Genomic DNA, 18247 nt, shown 5'->3' on the forward strand with positions numbered 1-18247 from the left:
AACAATCATTTGAAAAGGGTTCTATGATCAAATAGGTTTGGGAGTTACTACAAACTAAGTGACTCACAATACAAATTAGTATACTATACTAATGGTACACTTCCAGAATAGTGTAAAAAAATTTTTAAAAGTGCTTCCTCAAATTTTTTGACCAATGAACACCAGTTTACTGACATATCTATTAACCTCTAAAATTTTCTCAAATTGTTAATCCAGAGGACACTGCTCTGGATTATAGTACCACCTGAGTATTTATATCTCCCTTGTAGTGTTTCCCCCTATTGCTTGGCATTTTGCTGTGGGTTCTTGTTGCTGCCTGTGGGACTGATTGTACTAGTACCCTCTTCCACTTGTAATAGCATCATGGTATTTTTCAAACTCCTTTGAGAAACTAGCAAAAGTCTCTTAAATCTTCTTGGGCTCTCTTATTGGAAAAAAAAAATCCATGTTGTCATAGTTTCAGCGCTAAACAGAACCACCTGAAGTCCATCCATGGCTTTCATAGGGCAGTGTGGTCCAGAACCTTCTGTTTTATTAAAAATGCAAATTCATAGGTCGTCTCTAGATCCCTTATAAGCAAGTGCCCCAGGTAAGTTTTCCGCACACTATGGAGTTTGAGATCACTGCCTGAGGGATCCCACTCTAGTTAAAACTTTTAGGGTCGAAAACCACTCTCTAGGTATCAGAAAATTTGGATTTTAGTCTTAGCAAGTCAACCAAGGAGGTGTTATTATATAAAACATCAATGACTTAAGAAAACAAAAAAATAACAAAAAATACTCTACTTTTTCCAGGGTCAAGAAATTTATTTATGACTTTTTTTTCCCCCAGAAGTATAAAATACCTATAGGGAATTTCTAAGATAAATAAATTATTACTTACTTACACATTTGCCCTGGGCAAATGAAGAACCACTCCTAGAAAAAACACCTAAAGAATTGGAGTTCTTTAGGCACAGTCATTACAAATGTAAAGTGATTTCCATGAGGCTAGAGGCTATGTCCAGTTTATTTACTATAATATTGTAAGAACCCAGCACAAATTAGGCACTCCAAAATGCTAGTTAAAAAAATAAATGTAGGAAATACCTATAAATATCTAGGTTTGGGCTAAAATAAATATTTCATACCTAATCCTAAAATGCATTCTTCAAAACAACAAATATTTATAGATTTAAGTCAATAAATAAATAGACAAATAATTACAGTATTGTATATATACTCTTTTTGGTGTTTTGTCTAACAACATAGATAAATTTTTTTTTTTGTCTTTTTTTTTTTGTTGTTGTTGTTTTGTTGTTGTTGTTGCTATCTCTTGGGCCGCTTCCGCGGCATATGGAGGTTCCCAGGCTAGGGGTCTTATCAGAGCTGTAGCCACCGGCCTACGCCAGAGCCACAGCAACGCGGGATCCGAGCCGCGTCTGCAACCTACACCACAGCTCACGGCAACGCCGGATCGTTCACCCACTGAGCAAGGGCAGGGACCGAACCCGCAACCTCATGGTTCCTAGTCGGATTCGTTAACCACTGTGCCACGACGGGAACTCCTAAATTTTTTCTAAAGTAGAAAATTTGGAGTTCCCATCATGGTGCAGCAGAAACAAATCTGACTAGGAACCATGAGGTAGGGGGTTCGATCCCTGGCCTCGCTCAGTGGGTTAAGGATTCGGCGTTGCCAAGAGCTGTGGTGTAAGTCACAGATGAGGCTCAGATCTGGTGTTGCTGTGGCACTGGCATAGGCTGGTGGCAACAGCTCCGATTAGACCACTAGCCTGGGAACATACATATGCCATGGGTGCAGCCCTAAAAAGACAAAAAGACAAAAAAAAATAAAAAATAAATAAAGTAGAAAATCTATGCAAAATGATATAAAAACAATGATGTGGGAACTTAATAAAGCATATTGATACAACTGACTCTAAAACATGATTTGCATTCTTTTTTCTTTTTTTCTTTTTTGGCTTGTTAGGTTGCACCTGCAGCATTTGGAAATTCCCAGGCTAGGGGTAAATTGGAGCTGCAGCTGCTGGCCTATGCCACAGCCACAGCAATATGGGATCCAAGCCACATCTGAGACCTACACTGCAGCTCATGGCAATGCCAAATCCTTAACTGACAAGTGGGGCCAGGGATTGAGCCTGCATCCTCATGGATACTAGTCAAGTTTGTTAACACTGAACCACAAAGTGAATTCTGATTTTTTGTGTTTAAAAAATAAAATCATACTTTAGAAAAAAATTCCACCATAAAAATGCTGATATTCATAGAACTGTTGTCCTAAAATTAAAAAATAGAAAGTTTCTCTCATCTTTCTCTCTGTCTCTATCTCGGTCCCCCTGTCTCTGTCCCTCTCTCTCTATATTCTTATATATACACACATACACGTGTATATATAGATATATAACTCATAAAACTAATGCTATAATTACATAATTAGAAGTGTTTTTCATCTAGTGACTCATAGTTAAAATATTAACTCCATTATCTATTTTGTAGCAAAATTAGAGACAGTGAAAATAAATAGAGAGACATTTAAGCTTCTCACATTTATCTACAACAAAGTAGCATTTGGAATCGATATCAAAGCCCAGCTAAATGAGACAGAATATAAAAATGTGGGTTGTGGCTGAAAGTACACATATTATTTTTCAAAACCATTAGCAACAGAATTCTTGTTAATAATAGCATTAAGATACAGGAGAAAATGAGAAGCCAGAAAATCAGATAATCTGAAGCTGGTGGATCAGTATAATAGGATAAAAGGTGCACATTTTAGTTTTCCCAAGAAAAATGAACACTAGCCACCCTATTATGGACTATAAATGGATCCATTTTCAGTAAAGAGGTATTCTTGGTGCCATGAGACAAGTGATGTAAAAAAGAGGTGACACACAAAAGCTACTGAAAGTCTCATTATTTCAGATGAAATTCATGACACAATCTAAATGGAAGATATTTGTTCCCATAAAGAGAACTTTTTAACAATGTTACAATAAGAAGTCAGCAGAGACTGCTTAGGAACAAATAACAAAGCTGTACCTCCCTCGGTACCCAAGTCACTTCTTGAGAGCAGGTGGGGCTTTGGAGCCCATTGTTTTGTTCCAGTGGCCTGAAGGAACCCTGTGCCTCCTTGGGAGCCTGCTTCCTGGGAACCAAACAGCAGGGGAAGGAACAGACAGCAAACATTATGTCCCTTCTTTGTTATGGGAGCATCGTTAGTAGATGGAAATCATGGCGGCCGCATTGCTTTATGTCACACACAACAAAGAAGATATTGAAGTTGTTTTCCCCTCTTTTCTCCGGCATTGATTTTGTAACTTTTAGTTATTTTTCATCTTTATGTGACTAGGAGAGCGTGTGAGGTAAAACTAAGACAAAAAATATTTCCACTTTAGTTTTCAAAACAATATATTATTTTGTATCTCTTTTGAGGAAGTTTTCATATGTACCACCCAAGACAGACAGGGTAAAACTTTAAAACAAATTGACTAAATGAATGAGTGAATGAATAAATGATTTCAAAAAGGAAGTGAATAATTTTGAAGTTGAGTGAAAACGCAACCAGACACATTTAATATGTGGAGATTGAGATATCTCACAAACAAGGGCCAGGACCCTTCTACATGGTGAGAGAATGGAGAAGGAAGTATAGGGAAAATTGAGCTTCAGAAAGGTAATTGAATCTGAATTTTAACTCAGGAAATATTTAACTCTTAGAAGCTAGAAGTTGGACTCCCCTTGTCTTTCGCTCTTTCCCTGCTTTTGTTTCTTTCCCCAAGTTTTTCATGTGCCACACTGCTATTTATAGCACCACTATCTGTAGCATAAGAAGTAGTAGAGTAGCTAACATGTGGAATTAGGAGCCAGATGGCCTAGGTTCACATCTTGACACTGCTCCCTACTAACTGTATGACTTTTAAGTTATTTAGTCTCTCTGTGCCTCAGCAGCATTTAAGGTTTAATTAACTTAATGTATTAGAACAGTTCCTAAGATGTTTTAAGAGCTATATAAATGTGTGATATCATTACCATCTCCTCTGAGAAGCCTGCCCTCAGATCCTAGGCCAGCTTAGTTTCCTCCTCTGAGGATCTGCCCTCAGATCCTAGGCTAGCCTCTGTTCTTCTTCATATTTTACCCTGCACATGACTTTATTTCGTCTTGTCTTCTGAATCTGAAGGCAGAGACTTTCCCCCACTTAATGCATTCCCACTATCTATCACAGTGTCTACACTGATGAATGACTTTGAAAGGATACATGCTGGGAGTTCCCATCATGGCACAGTGGTTAACGAATCTGACTAGGAACCATGAGGTTGCAGGTTCAATCCCTGGCCTGGCTCAGTGGGTTAAGGATCCAGCGTTGCTGTGAGCTGTGGTGTAGGTCACAGATGCGCACAGATCCTGTGTTGCTGTGGCTCTGGCATAGGCTGGTGGCTACAGCTCCAATTAGACCCCTAGCCTGGGAACCTCCATATGCCACGGGATCTGCCCTAGAAAAGGCAAAAAGACAAAATAAAATAAAATAAAATGATACATGCTGGTTAGTGTCAGAGACAACATACCAACTGCTTTTACTTCATTTTATTTGGCTTTTTTCCCCTGAGCTCATTTAGTGAAATACTAATATTAAATGAGTTTAACCTTAACTGTTGTATGTCATTTTTAACAGGAAGTATTTCGGGGACAAAGAACTATAAACGTTACATCAAAGATTTGCTTTGCTTTAAACTAAATATCACTGCTATTTAAAGGGCTCCATCTCTAGGCTTGAACATTCATAAAGTTGAATGGTAGTTCCACTCCAAGACCTTCCACTGCTTCTTTGCTGTGTCAGCCCTTCAGAACATCGGTTTTGTTCTCTTGTGTATGTGGTCATCACCTGTTTTAGAATTTAATATAAGCTATGTGTTTATGTCCATAGAAAGAATGCTTTGCATATAATTCTAGGAGGTTTCCAGAAAAACTGAGGCCTTGGGGTTCTACTGATAACCTGGTTAGGGCCTTCTGCCTTGGTTTGTCTAACTTGATGAGAAGTAGCCCTCAAAGTCCCTCTCCCACTAAGGAAACTTGTAGCTTCTAGAAATTTCTATTTCCCTTTGTAAGAATGGATTTGGTCCAGCTTCTACTTCATAATCTCCTTATCACTCTTTCCATATGATAAAAGGTTCCAAAACACTTATAGAGACAACTCTTGGCCTACTAAGACATAGACCCCAGGTAAATGAGAGGATAAACTGAGAAATACCTAATCCTCTGCCTTTTTGTGAACCTAGATAAACACACAGATTGGTACCAAGTGGCCAGTGCTTTGACAGAGGGATATGATGACCAAATCATTCTGTTAGAAAAGACGGAATTGCTAGAATATACCATTATCTGCATTTTCTACTCCTTTTCCTCCGACTCTTCTAGACCAAGATAGTTGTTAATTTTGCATCCAATGACAGATTGGTAATCGTAATCTAAGGACAGGTAGACCTATGGACAGAGAGAACCACGGTGTTTAGACTAAATCCTCACAACCTACCCAAAGCCCCCACGTGACACAGAGATTTGCTGTTCCCTTTGGAGGCGTCCACAAAGCAAATAACTCCTTGCTTCTCATACCACTGGCTGAAAAGGGTGGAGATAAAGTCATCTTGAAGCTATCCTTCTGGGTCAGTGAGGAAAACTAAAAAGAAACTGCTTCTATTATTACCCTTTTATGACTCCCAGGCCAACACTGGCTCCACTGGATGTTACCCAAATGCACTGCTAAATGATAACAAAATTCTCCTACACTCCATTTCATCTTCTCTGGCAAAACCTGTTAGTATTACATTAACAAGGGATCAGACTTCCCATTCATTTGCCAAGGGTGTAATACTCCTGTCCCCTGCCTATTTTCTCTCTTTCTTATTTTGTTTTTCTGACGGAGAACATGAGAGAGAATATCTGACTTCTGATGAAGCCACTGTTAGTTGGAGATGCTAATCAAAGGATGGCTTACAGGTGAATTCAGCCAAAGTTGAGAAATGCACCCAGGGCAAATTTCTGAATATTTTCTCAGCTGACTTGTTTTATGCTGGTTTAACTCTCAGTTATGAATACATAGATATGCTGACCCTTTTAAAGAACGTCTTAATAAAAAGACATCTCTAGTGTAATGAAATGGGGTTTAAATTCTAAGTACAGTATGCTAATGGCACTTTATTAATGAAATATCTTCCTAATATCCCTCTCTCAGTCTCAAATTTTGTTAGAGTTCAGTTAATTATATCTCTTATCATAGATGTTACTTTCTGTTATCATGACCAAATATTAACCTAGAGAAAAATCTTAAACTAAGTTAATAATTCATTTTTACTATAGTCTAAGGTTGTATCTGAGAACTGATATTTCAGTTTTTATAGGAATATGCCATGTAAAGACGTTATATTATCAGCTCTTAATATAATGTGTTGAAAATTAATTTTAAAAATTTAGCCCTGGAATAAACATAATGCTATCATCAAAAAGATGGATTTAAGACGTCTGCTGAATATGCTTCCTAACATATTTTCTTATTGAATCATGACCTTTCAAAAGACAGTGAACATTTTTCCTCTTTGGTACTTAAAAATAGTAAGATTCACTTTACACTTTTTTATCAGGTGGGTGAAATTATAATGCCCATGAATGCACGTTAAAATTAATGTGAAAAGAGATAGCCATGGTGATGATACCCATATCTTGGACCTACCCAGAAAGCTGTACTCATGAGCTCATTATTCTAATAGAGAATAGGGTAGGCCTTGGACTTAGGGAAGCCATTTACCAGGTGGGAAGGCACCTCAGTGAGCAAATTTTAGAGCTATTTTACCTTTTTAAGCTCCTTTCCTCACCTAAGAAATAGTTATTCAGCCATAAAGGCAAAGTCCTTTCCCTTCAAACTTCAAACATGACTTTGGAGACTCTTGGGAAGATACCATTTTTTATACTGTCTTCTCTCAAAAGGCCTATGAGCTACAAAAAGAAAACTTGCTAACTCAACAAAGATTTGCTTTGCGCCTCTAATGCGTCAGGCATGATGTGACACACACCACTGGTACTGACAGACATGAGAGGGGTACAGAGTGAAATATGAAAGCAGGGTGGGGGTTACTAGCCAGGACCATGCCTCATACCCATCACCATTGGTTCCTGTGCCCACTCCTGACTCTTCAGAGTAAATTTATTTCTCTTCAACTGTTTAAGTTTAGGCAAGATAAAAAAAGGCATAGGTTCAATATATATTAAAAACTCAGAGCTGAGAAAAGTCCATGGATTAAAAAACTCTCGTAGAAAATTGCAGCAGTTGATTATCAACGCATTTTGATACAAATGACCAATGCCGGGCTCTCTTGTTCTGTTGCAGTTTATTTCATAAAAATATTTCTTTTAATTGAAAAAAGTAAATAAAAATACATGAAAAATTAAACATCTGAACTTTGTTTTTCTTTGTGTATATAAACAAATCTTTGATGACTGGATTTTTACATTACAGTAAAAAACATAAAACTGTTCAATAAACATGAATATTTTAGAATTCAACTTAGGAGTTCCCGTCGTGGTTCAGTGGAAGCAAATCTGACTAGGAACCACGATGTTGCAGGTGCGATACCTGGTCTCCCTCAAAGGGCTAAGGACCCAGCGTTGCTGTGAGCGGTAGATCGCAGACGCGGCTCGGATCTGATTAGACCCCTAGCCTGGGAACCTCTATGTGCCGCGAATGCGCATCTGAAAAGACAAAGACAAAAAAAAAATAGTAGTAATAATTCAACTTGCACTGCACTGGGTTCAGTATTGTTGGTGCCCAGGGTTGTGACAAATTAGAAAGGAAGACAAAAGTAGGTGGAAAGACATCAAAAAGTTCACAAATAAATGCTGGAGAGGATGTGGAGAAAAGGGAACCCTCCTACACTATTGGCAGAATGTAAATTGGTGTAGCAACTATAGAGAAAAGTCTAGAGGTTCCTTTAAAAACTAAAAATAGAGCTACCATATGATCTGGCAATTCCACTCCTGGGCATATAGTCAGGAAAGACAAAAACTCAAACTTGAAAAGACACATGCCTTCCAATGTTCGCATCAACACTATTTACAGTAACCAAGAAGTGGAAGTAATCTATATGTCCAACAGATGATTGGATAAAGAAGATTTGGTACATATATATACAATGTAATATCACTCAGCCATAAAAAAGAATGCAATAATGCCATTTGCAGCAGTATGGATGGATCTAGAGATTATCATACTAAGTGAAGTAAGTCAGAGAAGAACAAATATTATGTGATATCACTTATATGTGGAATCAAAAAATGATACATATAAGCTTATTTACAAAACAGAAAGAGACTCACAGATGTAGAAAACAGGGTCATGGTTACCAAAGGGGAAAAGGAAGAGGGATAAATTGGGAGTTTGGGATTAACATATGCACACTACTATATACAAAATAGAGAAGCAGTAGGATTTACTGTATAGCACAAAAAAGTATATTCAATATCTTGTAGCAACCTATAATGGAAAATAATCTGAAGAACATACATATAGATTCATGTATATGTGTTCATATATATCTGAATCATTTTGCTGTACACCTTGAACTAAAACAGCATTGTAAATTAACTACAATAAAAAAGCAAGAGTAGATGGAACTGGAGAAAGAGAGAAATGCAGTGAGAAACTAGTAGGGAGGCAGTCCTCTCTAAAAGAGATTGGGGCTTTCTAGGATAAAGCTGGTCCACAGCCTGTTTTGGTATGCTCTGTGAGCTATGGTATAATCTGGCTTTTCTCTCAGTAAACGGGTGGAAAAAAATTTTCAAGAAGACTATTTCATGACAAGTGAAAATGAAATTCAATTTTCAGCATTCATAAAGTTTCACCGGAAAACAGTCACACTGATTCACTTACATGTTGTCTATGGCTGCTCTGTGCTACAAGGGCAGAGTTGAGTAGTAAAAATAGAGACTCTATGGCTTGCAAAGCCTAAAATACTAATTTTCTCTTCACAGAAGGGAAAATCTCTGCTATAGAAGAGAGGGAAGAATGCAAAAGAGAGACAGGCATAGACAAGATGACAGAAAGAAACCATGTTTAAAAAGTAGAGGCAAGGTGAAATGGAGATAAGGATAAAAAACAGCTCTTATTTTCTGAACACATACTAAACGGTAAAAACCCTACATACTTTCTTTCTAATCTTCACTGAAACTGTAACGAGGTAACTGAGGCTCAGAAAAGGTGAGTTACTTACCAGTGAGGGACAACGTGAAAGTACTTTTTAAGAAAAATAGCAATGATGTTAAATTTCAATTGAAAAGCAAAGTACTGTGGGAGTCAGGACGTGATTTCTACGGACAGCTTGACTCTGTTAAGATCCATATAAGAATAATATGGACAATTTTGGTCCATCAACAAAAGACAATATATACTTCAGTGAGAACTGGGAATCGTCTTTTATTTGTATCTTTCAAATACCAAGTTCTATCAATGATAAAATAGAAAATAATTATACAACACTCATTTTGTGCAGAGTACTCTTGTTAGCATTCTTCCACACATTTATGCTAATTCTCTAAATGCAGTGAGGAAAGCACTAATATTAGTACTTACTTCTAAAGTATGAAGAGGTTAAATTGTTCATGGTCACAAGGCCCATAAGTAACTTTTTAAATGTGTTATATTAATACCAAACTATAGCAGGCATAAGAATTACCTGGAGAGCTGATAACACATAGGTTGCTAGGCTGCTGCCAAAGCTTCTGATTCAGTGAGTCTGGGGTGGCGTCAGATAATTTATTTTTAACATGCTACAGGTGAGGTGGCTGCTGCTGCTGCTTTAAAAATCACACTCTGAGAAGCATTACTCTATTGACTCTCTCACTTTTTTTTTAATAGCACTTAGTCATGCTGTTTTCAATCTTTAAGGTTTTGCTTCAGGATAAATTCTCACCAAAATTTACCTTTGGATCTGAGAGAAAATGGTCCTCTAAGTGTTTTCCTTACATTCTCTATCCATTCAGGTAATCTTACACATCGCTGGACAGGGTTCTATTTCTTTTTCTTTTATGGCTGCACCTAGAGCACAAGGAAGTTCCTGGGCCATGACCTAAGTGAGAGCCGCAGCAATGAAGGACCCTTAGCCCACTGTGCTGGTATGGGAATTGAACCTACATTGTCACTGAGACAATGCTGGATTGGATCCTTAACCTGCTGCACCACAGCAGAAACTCCAGGTTCTATTTCCTAAACATTTCTCTCAAGTTACTATTCTGCTCAAAAACCTTTAAGGACGACCATGTATAACTTAAACATCAAATACAGATTTTTTTAAGACGTTTGTAATCTGTCCTTAGGCTAGGTATCACATCATGCATTCAGTCATCCGTTTATTTGACATCTTAGTTTTTGTTTGCTCAGCACCCTTTTCCTCCTTTAGTAACAAGCTGATCCCTCGGTCATTCAGAGGCCTTCCCTGAGACATTTTGAACAGAGGTACTACCAGTGGAGCTGTTAGGATGTAAGCTGGAAGCTGCTGGTGATCACCAATGCTACTGAATGGAGAAACGGAGCTGAGAATAAAGCCATCACATGGGGAGAAACCAAGACAATAAATGATGAAATACAGCTTGAAAGCTGAGTTCCATTTGCTCAGGTCTCTGGATATCCTCCAGTTCCTGTCCTTCCAGAGGTTTAATTCTTAAGCTTTTTCTTTTATTGGGTGAACTTCCACATTCTTAATAGTGACCCCTCTTTTTTGCATAAAAAGCAGAGATGAGGAATGGAAGAACAAAGATGTCACCATGAGCTTAGAGTCCAGGCTAATGCCTTCACCAAGAGTATACAGAATAGCTCCTATGTGTCAGTCACAGGTCTCTTCATGGTCTCCAAAAATTCACAGTAATCTCTTCCGAGGCTGTTGTCTGAACAGCAAGGGAAGCTCTTCCCTTAACTACACATCCTTCAAGGCCAAACTCAAGTCCAAATCCTTCACAGAGTTTTTCTAGCTTGCTCTTCCTTACACTAAAATCTCCCTTCTCTGAATTCCTAATATACTTAAAGTCTTATGCAAATCACTTGGTGATTAATTTGAGCCTTTAATATATTTATTATTATATTATAAAATGTATTAATTTAATGTAATTATATATTATACATATATAGTATAATATGGTATAATAGATGCAGTAAATATAACACTATATTATAAAATATTATATATTTTAATATTAATTTAATATAAGCTTTTTTCCCTTTCATATTTCTTCGTGAATTAGTCCTTTTCACTCCCTAGATTTGAAGGCACTTAAAGACACCAAATAGCATTTAGGCTTTAAACTGATTTCAGGAGTTCCTGTCATGGTGCAGTGGAAACGAATCCAACTAGGAACCATGAGGTTGCGGGTTCAATCCCTGGCCTCCTCAGTGCGTTAAGGATCTGGTGTTGCTATGGCTCTGGCGTAGGCTGGTGGTTACAGCTCAGATTGAGCCCCTAGCCTGGGAACCTCCATATGCCATGGGTACGGCCCTAAAAAGACAAAAAAAAAAAAAACCTAACAAACTGATTTTTTTTTTTTTTGTCTTTTGTCTTTTTGTTTTTGTTGTTGTTGTTGCTATTTCTTGGGCCGCTCCCGCGGCATATGGAGGTTCCCAGGCTAGGGGTTGAATCGGAGCTGTAGCCACCAGCCTACGCCAGAGCCACAGCAACGCGGGATCCAAGCCGCGTCTGCAACCTACACCACAGCTCACGGCAACGCCGGATCGGATCGTTAACCCACTGAGCAAGGGGCAGGGACCGAACCCGCAACCTCATGGTTCCTAGTCGGATTCGCTAACCACTGCGCCACGACGGGAACTCCTACAAACTGATTTTAAACTTTGGAAAAAATTACTTGCAGGAAACTAATTTTTCTCAAAAGAAGTATTATTAATTGCTTCAGAGTTGAGCTGGGGGTGGGAGTGGGTAGCAGAGAGTAGGGCTGAGCTATAGAATAAGGCTTCTTTAGGAAAGCACCAGAAAGTAAACACTGTCATTCATCTCTTCCTGCTTCTGCTTCTCCAGATCCTGCCCACCCTGCAACCAACACACTTCTCTTTCATATTGTTCATCCTGGACAGAATGTGTCAAAAGCGACCCTTAACTACAGGAATCATGTTCTCAGAAATCTGTAACTGCTTGTCTGCATAACTCCCATGCATCTTTTCATATATTCATATTTTATTCCTCAGTCTAAATGGGAAGTAGGGCCTGATGCTTTTTGGGATTCTAGCACATATTTCGGAAATAGTAGGGACCTCAATTAGTAAGTTGATTAGTTGGTTACTCTATTATACCTCCAGATACTGATTTATTTCAAGAAAATGATTCAGTTAAAAAAATATTCATTGAACTCCTGTTGTGTGTTAGGCAGTGGATTGGATGCTGGAGAAAATAAATAATACTTGCCCTTGAGGTGCTTAGAGTCCATATGGGGAGACAGACCCCTAATTAGATATTTTAATAGAATATGCTAAGAGCTTTGAGAAAGGCATATGGAGATGCTGTGGGAGCATGGATTAGGGGCTCTAGCCCAGAGAAAGCTTCCTGGAAGAAATGACACATAAGCTGTCATAAGGGATCAAGGGAATTAGGCAAAGAAGGGGAGGAAGAAGGTGGGAGATGGGAGACAACAGAGCATGAGCAAGGGTTGCTGTCATTTCAGTAAGTGAAAAATATGAGGTGAAGAGAGGCATGCGATGAGGCTGAAGAAGGCAGGTTTCAGGTCAAAGAAGGCCTGCTTTCTACTAAGTACCTGGGGGTTTATGACTGACAGTGATGAGGAGCCAATGAAGAGCCCTGAACAGGGGAGTGGTGAGTGCTTGGCATATGTTTTAAAGGAAAACAAGAATAAGGGTAAGAGATCCAATTAAAAAGCAAAACAAATCTATTTTAACAATCCAAATGAGAGATGATAAAGAATTCAATAACAGGAATAGAGAGGAAGAGACAAATTTGAAAGTAAATGCGTAGGTGGTGAGGAAAAATATAAAATCTTGGTATTTCTTTTGACGGTGGGGAGAGGGTAGAAGGGGAGAATAAGTCACGGTTTCTGATTGAGTGTGATGGTTAGTGGCATTAACTTGGATTAGGGAAGAGGCCTGGGATCAGCGGAATGGTGAGGAGTTCCAGTTTGTCCATGCTGCTTGTGGTATGCCTGTGGAATATTCAGAGGATCGGAAAAACAGACATTAAGTTTTAGAAGTACAAAGCTGTGGGGTGGGATCAGGGCTGGAGCTAGATCAGGCAGTCATTTACATGTAGTGACCATCAGATTCAAGATGATAAACAAAGGAGATAATCCAGATATATCTATTCTTTTAATTTAGCCTTACTTCATTATTAGTGATTTTTAAATTGAAAAAAATTAATATAGCACTGCCAGACATCATTATATGAAGCATTTTAAAGATGAAATGAAGTATTTGATGAGAAATTGATTTAAAAATAACAAATATGCAGCCGTTTGTCATTCATGGGCGTTTAGGAACACTACATTAACATATGGTGGCAAGTCACTTTGCCAGATTAATGCTATATATGTTTTAAAAACAATAACAACAAAGCACTTAATTTGTGTCAGATACGATGTATAATATCTATATTAATACTTAGACACTATGAGGTGGGTTTTATTATCATCTCCTTCTTACAGATTAAATGACTGACACTCATAAAAGATAAGCAACCTATTTGAGACCACAAAGCTGCCAAGTGGTAAAGCTAGAGTGCAAAGCAAGACTCAGACTATCTGACTCAGAAGCTTCCAACAGCTACAAGTCCTGGAGTATTAAGTGTCCCTCCCTCACCCCCAGGCCATGAGAGGATAGCTGGCAAGACAGCAATAACCTTGATAATCCTGAAGGAGGCAGGCGAGCACAGGAATTTTAACACTTAAAAAAAAATCATAATTAATGAACTGAGGTCCAAATGAATACATGCATCAGTTTAGGTATTCATGCTTCTGAATTTACGTAGCTAAAATCTACTGAGTATATTGGTTTTTTTGGACAATTTGAATTCACACATCAAAATTTAAATTAACTTACTCTTTTGCCCAGGAATAACTCTTCCAGGAACAAAGGTTTCAAAGACATACACGCAGGCATACAAAGAAAAAAAAAAAAAACAAAAAAAACCGGGAGAAATCCTAGCACCGGTTAACAAGAGCTAGTTAATCAAATAATTAAATAATGATATAATCATACAATAAAATAGCTTGCAGCTTGTAAAAAGAATAATGCAGATCATTCTGTACAGATTGCTACAAAAGAGGTCCATGACACAGTAAGTTAAAAAAAATTGCACAGGAACTTGTAGGCTGTGTATACATAGTACATGCACCTATGCAAATGGAGAAGGGTGTACACCAAGCTATCAACAGGGATCACCTTAGGATGGTAGGATTAAGGGTAGAGACAGTGAAAGAGACGTAACACTTTCAAATATGTACACACACACACACACACACACATTTACATGTGCATTTATATATTATTGGTCATGTGCTGCTTTGGGAAAGAAAAAAAGATATTTCTAAATCCAGTAGGTCAACAATCTGCTAAGATTAAATTTAGCCCCATATAAATAAATAATGCTACATCTATATGATGGACTCTCATGGCACTACTAAAACGAATGTCAGACCAGACTGCACCAATGTGGGAGATCATGAACTATTAATTGGGAAAAAAGCACACTGATGAACAGTGTATCTAGTTTAATTTCATTAAAAAAATACAAATTCGTATATTAATTCTTATATGTGCACAAGAAAAATTCTGCAATATGCAGCAAAGTATGAGTAAGAGTGGTAATCCTGGGGATTGGGATTGGAGGGTAGGAAATGTGAGGATTTGGACTTTCTCCTTAATATATAATGTTTAATTTTAGATATTACTCTGAAATTTTACTTAATAAAATGATTTTCATTATATTTCAGATCTTAAATACTTAATATTGCTAAATTTATAGATGTACCTAAAAAATTTCAAAATGTTTAATGAAATATGTAATTTAGTATAGCTTTACATGTTTAAAGGCACACTAAAGACTGAACAAAAAGTACAAGTAGTTTAGTGTATTTTCAAAATCGCAGTTTTTCTTTCTTCCCATTCCCACAATGTAAATCCAGGCCATAAATGCTCCTGGTCTTCATTGTGGATGTGAAGCCACCCTCTCCCACTGCCTCTCTCTTGATCAAAGAAAGAACTGAGCTTTCTTCTTTAACTGGGAAGGACCCTTGCTGAGACCCCCCTGCCCTATGATTAAGGATGCATTATTCTAGAATTCTCCTCAGTAGGAGTCTCTCACCTCTGCTCCATCTTTTCCATAGCATTCGCATTGCTTCTCTATTATCTCACAATCTCATTCCAACTTCTAAGCTCTTGTTCATGCCCGAAGCATTCCTGTTCCCCGTCTTGGTTGTCTTTAGAGAAGACCAATTCAAGAACCTCCTTGATTTCTCCTAAGAGTTCTGTAGGAAAGTCCTGCCACTTGAGAAGTAAATATGGGTATCTTCCTAATGAGGAATAGTCCATTCTGCCTTTTCCAACTTTTGGCATCTTCCAGGGAGCTAGATATGTCAGAGCCAGACTTCCTTACCATTAGTCCAAAGTAGCAGGGCAATGCAAGGGCCTGATGTGGAATATGCCTATGATTCTAACCTGCAAGGAATAGGACCATCCAACATGTTCCTAAAATTCAAAGGGACCTAAGGGAGAAAGAGCCTCAATTAGATCAGCTTATGAGTCATTCTGCTTTTCACAAATGATATAAAGAGAACATTATCAGAGCCCTTATTGTAACTTAAACAAGGCACTTATTGATAAGATGGTACTTCTTCTAAGTTTTTGGTTGTAAGAAACAGAAAATGAGTAAATTTGAGCAATAAATGAGAATTCTGCATATGTTTAAGGGTTTTCCTGTAGTCCTTGTACCAGATGGGTAGAGGAACAATGGACAATAAGCTGGAGTGAAGGCTGAAAAGGCCCTCTGGTTAAACATCACTGGAGTTTGCTTTCACTCATACCAAGCAAAAGAACTAGAAAGCAGTCATTTACAGATGTTCGGTCAGCCAAGATTCTCGGTTTGCCAAAGTGAGACTTATCTGCTTGGAATTCACTTGGAGGCTAGAAAAGGTCCCAAAAGGTTTGTGCTAACTTGGGGAAGCAGCTGTGTCCCTTTGTTTTTATCACAAAGTGGCATGAGTGATTCTAAAGTGATACTAGATGAGTAATCTTATTTCTGTGAGTGATTCAACATGGAGACCAGATTTTTATTTTAGCGTGTGTAAATTCTAACTATTGATTTATAAAAGAAAAAATCAGTTCTTTCCCTGAGAAATCAAAAATTATATTAACAGAGGCTGCCTTTTCAAAGTTCTCTTATGTTTATTATAAATCAAAGTTAACCTTAAGAACTATGTCCATTATATTAAAAAAAAAAATCTCAGCATTCAACCCTTTATTTCATGGAGATATTGCCTTAAAATACTTTAAAAACCAATTTTCTAGATCAAATCTAAGTTATAGCATAATAGCTAAGAGCATAAAATAAGTCAGCTCTACCACATCACCAATAAAGGTCAGATGCTTCAAACGGTGAACACAGATAAGTTAGCAGTTCTCATTTCACTACTATGAAAGCTAATATGAAATTATTCTTAAAATTAATATAAGCCACAAATATCTTTTTTCAAAGACTTATTTTTCATAAAATGAAATAAAACTATAACTTAATAGGCTTCAAGTTCTTAAAGTCTAATTAATAATAAACTACTACATGCAAATAAATGATCATGTATAGGATAGAATCTAAAATAATAATTTTAAAAGCACGATATCCAAATTTTATTACAAGTTAAGATTTCAATACAGAAACTTTGCTATGGTGTTGAGTAACCTCATGACATTTAATATTACTTTGCAGGATTTGAAAAATAAAATTAGTTATCAGCAATCAATTTATTGACTATTGTCCCCAGATAGCATTTGCTACCAGAAGGAAAACGCTTCCTATGTTCTAACTACTGTTGCACACTTTATAACCTGCTAATTAGCACTTAATTTTCCCTTTGCTTAGGGAATAATAATTATTGCCTTCACCTAATGCAATAGAGGGCCACCTTTAACAATCAATTTTTAAAAATGAGTGCCTTACATATTCCATTAGGATATAATCACCACTACAAGTTTTCAAGCTCGGCTAAGATCGTTAATTTTAATGCTAAAATAAATGCAAGATAGCCATTTTGATTATTTTAGGAACAATAAAACTTTGAACATTTTGACCTTTGGTATGAAAATTTCGATCCTAACACTTTTTGATTAGGATGTGATTTAAAATATTTAACATGAAATGGCAAAAGAAAGAATCTAATTCCTATCAAGTAGTTACCAACGAGGAAAAGCACAAACAATAGAAGCTAAAGTCTTTTGCTTTTATGTTGTTTAAATTTGTAGAGAGATATTTGGTACCACCTGACCACTCTTCCCTTGGTAAGTAATTACAAACGGTGACAGATGATTTCTGAATTTTGCCTATGGTTTTCAATGGCAGATTCTAATCTGGAGACAAAACTTTCTATTAAATTTTTTTTCTTTATGTTTACAGATCAGACCATGCAGCAGTGTTAAGTGTTTTCACTTTTACTGAATCATATAAATGTCATAATGGAATGGATAAAAAATAGGTTATCTTCGGATAGAATATACACTTTCAAAAGTACTCTTCTCTAGTTTTTAAACCTGAAAATATGCTTACAGTACAGGCTATAAGGGCCCTCTTGTTAAACATCATTGGAGTTTGCTTTCATTCATACGAAGCAAGAGGACTGGAAAGCAGTCAAATACACAGTTTGAAGGGCAAATTTATGAAATCTGGATTGTGATTCTGAGGGTGATAAAAAAACCTAGATATTCTAGGAAATAATGAATTTACAATACACAACTATAAATAACATGTAGTTGTATGTATATTACCATATATTAATTTCATATGCAGGAAAGAATGCCAAAAAAACAAATAATATGCAGTCAAGAAAATGAAGCCAAAGTACCTTCCAGTATGGATGAGCATATGAAAGTTATTATTATTCAAATTCTTATCTCTATTTAAATCTCTTTAATACAACATATGACAAATTATCAAAAAATGCTGACCAAAGTAATTTAGATAAGTGAAATAGCAAAATAATTGTCAAGGAAATG

General features: G+C 37.1%; 1 protein-coding gene across 11 annotated transcripts in view; it reads right to left on the reverse strand.

Moving 5' to 3' along the window:
* Positions 1 to 18247, reverse strand: part of KIAA0825 — a 399794-nt gene that overhangs the window by 306334 nt on the left and 75213 nt on the right. Inside the window, exon 1 of one of the 11 annotated variants that reach the window (XM_085014033.1) lies at positions 15351 to 15750. The exons of the other annotated variants lie outside the window; for them this stretch is intronic. Coding sequence (XP_084870159.1) covers positions 15351 to 15381 — 31 coding nt within the window. The 5' untranslated portion in view covers positions 15382 to 15750. Of the gene's footprint in view, positions 1 to 15350; positions 15751 to 18247 lie in introns of those variants that run through there. 11 annotated transcript variants of the gene reach the window in all.

Source organism: Sus scrofa, chromosome 2, assembly GCF_054392235.1.
Source record: "Sus scrofa isolate SSC_HxYL_T2T_F1_AM1 chromosome 2, Sscrofa_HxYL_maternal_Yorkshire_Landrace_v2.0, whole genome shotgun sequence".
Classification (NCBI taxonomy): Eukaryota; Metazoa; Chordata; class Mammalia; order Artiodactyla; family Suidae; genus Sus; species Sus scrofa.